General features: G+C 37.3%; 1 protein-coding gene across 1 annotated transcript; it reads left to right on the top strand.

Moving 5' to 3' along the window:
• Positions 1-7515: 7515 nt before the first annotated feature.
• LOC109205925 lies at positions 7516-7854 on the top strand. Its single transcript, XM_019368693.1, has one exon. The coding sequence runs from the start codon at positions 7516-7518 to the stop codon at positions 7852-7854; it is 339 nt and encodes a 112-aa protein (XP_019224238.1).
• Positions 7855-9449: the final 1595 nt, after the last annotated feature.

Below are 9449 nucleotides of genomic sequence, written 5' to 3'. Positions count from 1 at the left end.
ATCCTTGATTCTTAGAAACAATGTCCAAGTAAATCTAGAATAGTCATCAACAATCACAAGATGTATTTCCTTCCTCCTCTACTTGGAATCCTTATTGGTCCACAAAGATCCATATGAAGAAGATTAAGTGGCCTTGAGGTGCTCACTTCTTTCTTTGGTTTAAAAGAAGACCTAACTTGCTTCCCTTTTGCATAAGCATCACACACCTTATGATCCTTGAACTTGGTCTTTGGCAGCCCACGAACCAGCTCCTTCATAACCAGTTTGTTCGCAAGGAAAAACTTGCATGTCATTGTCGTCTGTGCCATAATTCAGCATTATCATCAATGGCACTTAGGCATGTTAAATCACCACCATTCAGTGAATCAAAGTCTGCAACATAGATGATCTTGAAACTTTTGGCTATCAACACTACTTCACCAGATTTGAGATTGGTGATAGTGCACGACTGGGACAAGAACTTCACTTTATTTCCCTTATTACAGATTTGAGACACACTCAACACGCTATATTTCAAGCTATTCACATAGTACACATTTTCAATTTCATGGGAGAGTGTTTTGCCAATTTTGTCAACACCAAGAATATAGCCTTTCTTGTCATTTTCAAAAGATACACTCCCACCTTGAAAGGCCTCGAGTGAGAGAAAATCATCCATTATTCCAGTCATATGCTTCGAGTAGCCACTATACATGTACCATTTTTGACTATCACCTCTTGCTCCAACCTACAGACAAAATCACTAATTAGATTTAGGAACATAAGCCAGCTTGGATCCCTTGAAGAATAGAACGGGTGAATCAAATTTCTTTTAGCCCATGCATGCAGCACATATTTTATTTTTTCAGGGAACCAAGTTCCTCCACTATAGGCTTCTTTTTAACAAAAGTTTTTTTTTCTGCAGAGACTGAATTTTAGCTTTACATGAATCTTTGTAATGGCCAGTCTGACCATAATGAATACATAGCCAATTATCATTCATTGTGACATACTTGCTATGGGGATTATAGGGAGTTTTGGCCTTTTGGACCCTGATTTCTTGCTTGCCTACCATTGCTCTTGTACATAGAAGTAATTACATCAGATGACCAGGTCCAGTGGAGTAACTTATCAAGATCATTTTTAACCCTTTGTAGATCCTCTTGAAGTTGTCTATTCTTTTTCTAGCTCAGCAGCAAGACCCATTTTGATTTTCTTAAGCTCGTTCTCAAGCTCAAGTTGAGCTTCAATAGCCACTTCTTTTTCTTTAGGGGTGTCAATCTATTATTTTATTAGTTTTTCAAAAAAGTATTTTCTCTAGTTACTTCATCCACTTGTTCCTTCAAATCTACAATAGAAACTACCATATCATTCCTCACTTGTTCTATATCACCAATTTCTTCAGTTAGAGCATTTTTCTCATTAGTTATGCTATGATATGCACCAATCAACACATTTGCTAATGACATTAATTTTTTATGAGAGTAAGTTTTCAATTTTCTTTGAACATCAACAAAGCTTACCTCATCTTCCTCTTTGTCCTTATCATCATTAGATTTCCATAAGTGCATAGATTGACTCATATTATGAAGATTAATTGTCAACAACCATCATAGATGTATCTCCTTGTTCATCTTTACCTTCAGATTCACTGAGGAATCTCCCTATTCAGCCAGAGCTTGCTTCACCACATTGTCAATAGCATCTCTTCTTTTAAACCTCTTGTCAGGGACCGGGTTCCTCTTGGTCGCCTTATCAGTGTTGTTTTTTGGTGATCCTTCTTATGAAGAGGATTGTATTTAATGAAGTGTCTAGGCTTTGCACACTTATGACAGCAATTATTTCCTTTGTAGTTTATGATGGAACTTCCTTTCTTTGGAATCCCGTCATTTCACCAAACCATCTTTTGGAATTTTCGAGTGAGATAGCCATGTCGGATTCATCACTACTTGAATCACTAATGCAGCTTTGAGAACCAGGCTCTTCTCCTTCTTGGGCTCTGTTCTTTCAAGATTCTTCTTTCTCCCATCTCATAGGTTTGAGATTTCTAATAAGCTCATCTTCAGTTTCTGCAGGTCCTTGTCTTTACTGATGGCATTAACCTTGCTTTCCCAGGAACCTGGTAGAACACTGAGTATCTTCCAGAACAACTTGTTGGTTGGAAAGATTTCTCCAAAAGAATAAATCTCATTGATTATAGAGGTGAAACAGGTATACATCTCTTGAATGGACACATCCTCCTTCATTTTAAAAAGCTCATACTCAGTGGTAAGCATGTCTATTTTGGACTACTTTACCTGAGTACTTCCCTCGCGAGCAGTTTGAAGAGCTTCCCAGATTTTCTTGGCAGATTCACATGCGGACACACGACTATACTCGTCTGGTCCAATATCATAAACAAGGATCTTCTTCGCCTTAAAGTTCTTCTCAATAGATTTTCGGATGGCATCATTGTATTCTTTTTTCTAGTTCTTAGACAGTTCCTTGTTCCTTCTTTAACAGTTTTCAGAGGGACCATCACAATTCACGTCCACAGCTCGAGTCCTCAGCTATAATGAAGTCATGCATTCTGGTTTTCCACCATCCTTAATACTTTCTATTGAACTTTGGAGATCTTATGGTTGATTGTCCTTCCTCGAGGTTTGGTTGAGCAGCCATGATAAAGATCCTTTCTAGGTGTCAATCTTTTATGAAGAACATGCTCTGATACGAATAGATAAAACTAGGAGTCCACCAAATAGTATAGAGAACCAGGTTCTCTATCTGTTCCCATAGTAAAAAGACAGAAGGTAAATGACACACGATAATTACATGAAAAACTTCTTTCTCAAGGGAATTAAAATCATGACCTACCCGAGTAGGATTTCAACTCCACTAGACGGAGCAACTTCATATTACAACCTATTGCAATCTAGGAATTAAACTCTTAATCCCTTACTCCTTATAATAACTCTATTGCAAGCTCTTTGTAACAACTCTATTGCAAAGCAAATACTTGTTGGCTAACTCTAGTCAACAAAACCAAAACAACAATGGTCGAATACTGTCCTACGAAAATACTTCTTGAAAGTAGTGTAGGATTACAAGTAAAGAACAAATGACAAAGATACAATAGAATTGGAGACTTAAGACATCTTCAGTGTTAGGATCTGCTCCTTCAGTTTGTAGCAGCTTTTTTTCTTGAATGCACCTAGAGAATATTGGCGGCTAGCACTTGAGAGAATGTGTTTTTCATATTTTCAAGTGTTAGGTCAAACATTGTATCATGTTGTATATATATGAGAGAGCATGTGAGAGTAGATAGGGACAATACATATTTTGGTTTAGCCTCTAGCAACAGCGGTTGTGCCGATGCACTGCTGCTAGTCGATACAGTTAAACAGCTTTTATAGTTGTAGAGTTAACTGTACGACGACTGAGAAACTGATCATATCTGGTCCCTATCAGGTTCCTCAAGAACATTTGTCCAAGCATCAAAACAAGAAGAAACATACCGTAACAAGGCCAAAAGAACTGATCACATCTAGTTCCTATATGGTTCCTCGAAACAGTTTGGCAAATCACCAAAATCCAAAATAGCACAACTTATCACAAAGGCTATGTTTTATTGATTCTTTTATTTTGTTTTTTTTACGGGATTCCTAATCCAATGCTAGACCAACTCAAGTGGTAAACAAATGTTCTATCGAACTCAACATACCAAAGCTATAGTATTGAAATATCATAAGGAGGTTTCGGACAAGGATAAAAAGGATTAAGACAACCATTCCAAAAAGTATCTTGACTACCACAGACATTACAGATATTCTCGAAGGTTGAACGGTTCACACAATCCCCTCCCAAAAATATTTTTACAATTGTGCCACAAGTGTTGCCCTCCACAATATGGACAATGATCACCAAAATAAGAATAACCACTATTCAACCAATTTTTACTCCAAGATGTCATGTCAAGAAAGTTAAAGTAGTATTAACGGGCAGCCCGATGCACTAAGCTCCTGCTATGCGCTGGGTCCGGGAAGGGCCGAACTACAAGGTTCTATTGTACGCAGCCTTACCCTTCATTTATGCAATAAAGAGGTATTAAAGTAAACTAAAAATTAAAAACTTGAATAGATAAAAAGTAAAAATCTTATATAGAAAAATAACTAATTCCTAAGTCCCCGGAATATGCGCCAAAAATTTGTTGCTCTCAAACGCACACGAAAGTATACGTGATCGACAAATAATAAAGTAATGAGTAGAGTATCGTTGCCACGAGGACTTGTGATTAACTATCAACTAAATTAGACCCAAATAATTAATCTATTCAAACGATTTTCTAAAGTGTGGTCATTTAATTATAATAATCTAGAGTAGTAAACTAAGAAATTAAAGAAAACAAGTTGTCAAGCTTAGACTCAGCACTGAGGTTTGCCCCCGCCTAACCGAGATTTGCCTAAACTCAGTTGAACTCTGATCTGACCCACCATCGACAAGGCTGACACAAGAGTGGCTCTAATACCATCTGTAACAGCCCAGCCCGCTAGTGATATTGTCCGCTCTGGGCCTAGGCCCTCACGGGTTTAAAACGCATCCCTCTTGTTTTTTTGCCAATGAAGGACTCTGCAAAAGTCTGGGGTATTTCATTACTTGTAGCATTTTCAACTTAATCTAACGCTTATATTCTATGGAGTTAGAATTAACAAGAACACATTAATAATTCATATATAGTAACCAAGCAAAGCAATTAGGTAAATTACTATTCTAACCGTGAGTTTGTTCCCCGATACGCAGGTTCAAGAACTTGCTCTACTCAATCCTATATGTAATCTAAATTCTCATTTTGAGTTCAATCCTAGATATATAGAACTATTCAATTGGTGATCAAGCAATCATATAATTAAGCGTAGGATTGAATAAATAAACTAATAATAAATAATAAGAACAATTCAAGCTTCAAACTACAACATTCCTGTAGCACCCACAACTCTGGAACTAATAAACTATAAAATTAAAGAAAGAGATGAGAAGAAAAACTAGTTGAAAGCTTTCCCAAGCATGGTCTGCATTCTCTGCCTTCGGAGTGTCGTTCCTTCCCAAAATTAGGTTTGGAACCCCTTTTATAGTTAGGAGCGTGTCGGATCAAAATGACCTTCTCCAAGTCAAAATAGGACAATTCTCGAAAGTCCGCACGTTGGGGGCCACGGCTCACTAGCCTGGGAACTTGCCTCTTGAAAGTTCTGTATCCTGCTAGCCACAGGTAGCACCAAGCAGTGGAATGGACGCTGAAATTCTGCACTTGTCCATTTTCCTTCTTTTTCTGCTTCAACTTGTGCTTGTTCACTCCACTGTGTTAGGATATAATATAAACCATGCGTATTGTTATAGTATTCTTTATGGAAAAATTGTTTATTTATTTATTCAATTCAATAAAGTTTTATTTTAAATAGATCATGTATTTGTTTGTGTGTCCGTTGCTTATATAGTAGATGATTTAGTGCATAGAGTTTAGCTTATACACGAAAGATTAAATCATCGGTTCTTATAAGTCATAAAGTTTATGTTCACAATCGAATGATGGAATTGGACAAACCATCGGAATGGTTGTAGCACAAGTTGATTATGGAAATGGTTTAATTCCAACTTCTTGCGCTAGTACATTTTGCATGTACTGAACGGATCAAGTAGAGATAGGTATTTTATACTGACTTAATAAAATAATTTTTCTAGTCCATTTAATGTACTTATACTCTTAATCTTGATATAATTATTATTAGTTATGTATATCATTTATTATTTTGATTTATTAAAAGGTGAGATTCTTTCGTGGGTTAATAAGCCTGGTAAATTGGACGATAACGATATACATTGGCGAAGCAATAATTAGTTGATAGAATCCATGTCTCGTTTTTTAGATTGATGATACTCCTTTATGAAAGCGTATAAGTTTTCATGTGTAAACCCGGCTGGTGGATTTTGTATCCGACACATGAAATAAGTTAAGTGAAAGTCTAAAGGAAGTAATCAGTAAATTAAATTGTCAGTAATTTAATTTGATTGGTTAGTATATGAATCTTAACATGGGGAGTTAAATAAGGTTTTATGGAAGAATTTCGAAATTTAACTAAGGAGTGCAATTACGAATTTTTAGTAGAATAATTCGTAATTTATTATGGAAGAAAATAATTTCAAATTTCAAAATTAATTCCACAATAGGAAGCCTTGTTAATTAAATTTTGTGGTCCCTACTGTGCGTAAATAATAGGAAATAAAGGAAACCTTTCCTTAGTGGAAAAAGAAAACCTAACAGGTTTTGGAAAAGGGTTTTAACCTAAAAAATATAGCTATATATACATTATATGGCTGGCCGTTTTTTCACTGAAAAACCACACGTTTTTCTTCCTTGAATTTCACCCATCCGAAGTTCTCTCTTTCCGGATATTATTTGGGTAACACGGTAGAAGACTGGAAGTTTGCTGAGGTCTTGCAACTCTGGAACTGGAGACGGATATTGATTTGCTTTGTTCACGCTTCAAGAGGTAACTCGAATAATCTCCGTATGTGCTAATTGTTTAATTCACACGTGAATATGATACTGTGATTGCTTCCACTGTGATATATAATCCAACAATTGGTATCATAGCCTGCTCACGTCTAATTAAATAATTAGGATGAACAATAATATTAGTATCATATTAATATGCAAGTTTTGAATTACATGCAAAGATTGTTTTGAATTCTGTAAAACTGCATTATTTTTAACATGAATATTTGTTCTGAGTATTATGATTATTCTGAAAATCATGTAATATCTGCTTATAGTTGATGATATTTCATTAGAATAATCTGAAAATTACATTAATCCATGAAAAACGCAAAAGTCACTATTTGGCCGAATTGACCAGAAAATCGGAGGTCAACATGTTGACGGACTCCGATTGACCTGGAACTTGGCAGGTCCATGCGAAACGGCCCAGTGAGCAATACTCATCAGCTTTGCTCATGATGTAAGCTGTTTTTTGGGCTTTCGGGGTCGTTTAGATGGTGTTTTGGACGTTTTATTAATTTTCTGGAAATTTTTTAAAAAACATTTTTTGAGTTGTTTTTAATCCAGTGGTAGTAGGGATCATTTCCTATGGACTCCAGGGTTAAAATTCTAGTGATATAATGTTTTTACACGTTGACGTAGGTCTTCTTCCACATCGGATAAACTCATTATGGATAATCACTAAGTTATACTAGTTGTTGATTACTTGTATTTACTCTCCATCTGAGTATGCATGTTGGTTCAATGGAGCTAGTATATATATTGAATGTTGATATTCACTTGACTTAAATTAACAGTTATTTTCCATCTGAGTATGGCCTGTCTAAATTCATCGAGTGAATAATCTGTCATTATATATGTGATATTGCAAGAATAGCTTTTTTCCCATCGACATTTATTGTTCAAGGTGCATAGATTATATATATGTAGTGTGTTTTGAATTTTAATATTCAAATAATACATGACTAATTTTGATCTATTTAATCTAACTGTATCCCAGATTAACAATGACTGCTTTCAATCCCCTTACTACTATTCTTACTCAAAACAAACTTGAGGGTCCGAATTATGTTTATTGGAAACGGAACTTGGACATTGTCCTAATTGCTGAAGAGTACAAATTTTTGTTCGATGAGGTGTGTCCAGAAAAACCTGGAGATGATGCTACTGATGATGAACAAAAGGCTTACCAGAAATGGGTCAAGGCTGATGAGACGGCGCGGTGTTACATTCTGGCATCTATGTCAAATATTTTACAACATCAGCATCAGTCGATGGAGTCGGCTTATGACATTCTGGAAAATCTCAAAGAAATGTTTGGAGATCAGAATCGTGCGGCTAAGTAGACTGCCATGAAAGCTCTTCTGAATACCAAAATTTATGAAGGTTCATCATTTAGGGACCATGTTCTGAAGATGATGAGTCTTCTGAATGAACTGGAGGTCCTTGGAGCTAACATTGATAAGGATACGCAGGTTGAAATGATCCTGCAGACTCTGCCTGACAGTTTTCATCAGTTTCGCCTGAATTATAACATGAACAAAGTGGATTTGTCACTTGCGAAATTACTAAATGAGCTGCAGTCGGCAGAGACTATTATCAAGCAACAAGCTCCTCCTGTGGCATTAAAATTTTCAGGTTCTGCTTCTAAGCCGAGAGGCGGTCAGAAGAAGAAAAAGACTCAAAAACACTCTATTGGTGGCGCAACTTCTGGTGTGAAAAAGGCTAAGGGCAAGTGTTATCACTACAACAACCTGGGCATCATAAGAAGCAGTGTCCGACTAATCTGGCAAAGCTGAAAGATAAACCAGGTGATTTACATCTACTTGTCGTTCAAACTCTTTTAGCGGCTGTTTCTACCATGTCATAGTGTGTAGATTCGGGAGCCACCAATCTTGTCTGCACTTATTTGCAGGGGTTTCAGGTAACGCGGCGGCTAAGTAGAGGAGAAATCAATGTTTATGTCACGACCCAAACTGGAGGGCCATGACTAGCACCCGGCCATACTTACCGAGCACCAACATACATTTTATCTAACCTTCTTTATTATCCTTTAGGGCTGACGAGATCAATATAAATGGTAGACATGGGTCGTGGACAACCAACAATAAAATATGATGGCATGAACATACATAACATGGGATTACTCGACAATCAAGAAACTATATATAAGGTACGAGCTACCACGCTACCATGAGAGACTATACAACAAAAACTAGCCGACAAGGCCTACCAAACGATACATGAGTCGACACCTGTCTATGAGCCTCTAAAGGAACATAAGTGTTGCAACATAGCCGGAACAGGGCCCCGACATACCCATAATGTCTATAACAAAAATGCATACCAAGACCACGGCAAGTCCGAAGAAGGGATCTCGCCAATCACCGCTGAACTGGACAACTTACTATGGTGGGGGAGCTGCGCCTGCCTGTCTATCAGGACCTGCAGCACGACATGCAGCGTCCACAAATAAAAGGATGTCAGTACGAATAAAGTACTGAGTATGTAAGGCAGGGAACCATAAGTACGAACAGTAATGTAAGCAGGGATAGAGAATAAACAACCTGTAACATCTGGGTACCTCTGAGGGCTACTGACACGAAATGCGAGATACATATGTATATATACATAAACTTTCAAAACATACGCCTCTGTGGGCATCATCATTATCATATTGTACCCGGCCTTAATAGGCTCGGTAAAAACGTACCCGGCCATCATAAGGCTCGGTAGAATCGTACCCGGCCACGTGGAGCTCGGTAAAACCCAACTGATCAGTGGTTTCACAATAGGTGCCATACCCGGCCATCTATAGCGCGACTCGGTAGAGTAAAATAGATATATATATATATAATGCATGCTCGACTCATGGACTCACGTTCTAAACCTTTCGGAGTGACGTAAGGTCGGTATCTTGTGTACACGTTATTAGGACTAA

Source organism: Nicotiana attenuata, unplaced genomic scaffold (genome assembly GCF_001879085.1).
Source record: "Nicotiana attenuata strain UT unplaced genomic scaffold, NIATTr2, whole genome shotgun sequence".
In the NCBI taxonomy this organism is placed as follows: Eukaryota; Viridiplantae; Streptophyta; class Magnoliopsida; order Solanales; family Solanaceae; genus Nicotiana; species Nicotiana attenuata.
The sequence above is the reverse complement of the archived record's forward strand: the minus strand, read 5'-3'. Positions and strand labels throughout refer to the sequence as shown.

Coding starts and splice junctions, on each gene's coding strand:
- LOC109205925 (XM_019368693.1), top strand. CDS start 7,516: ATGACTGCTTTCAATCCCCTTACTACTATTCTTACTCAAAACAAACTT.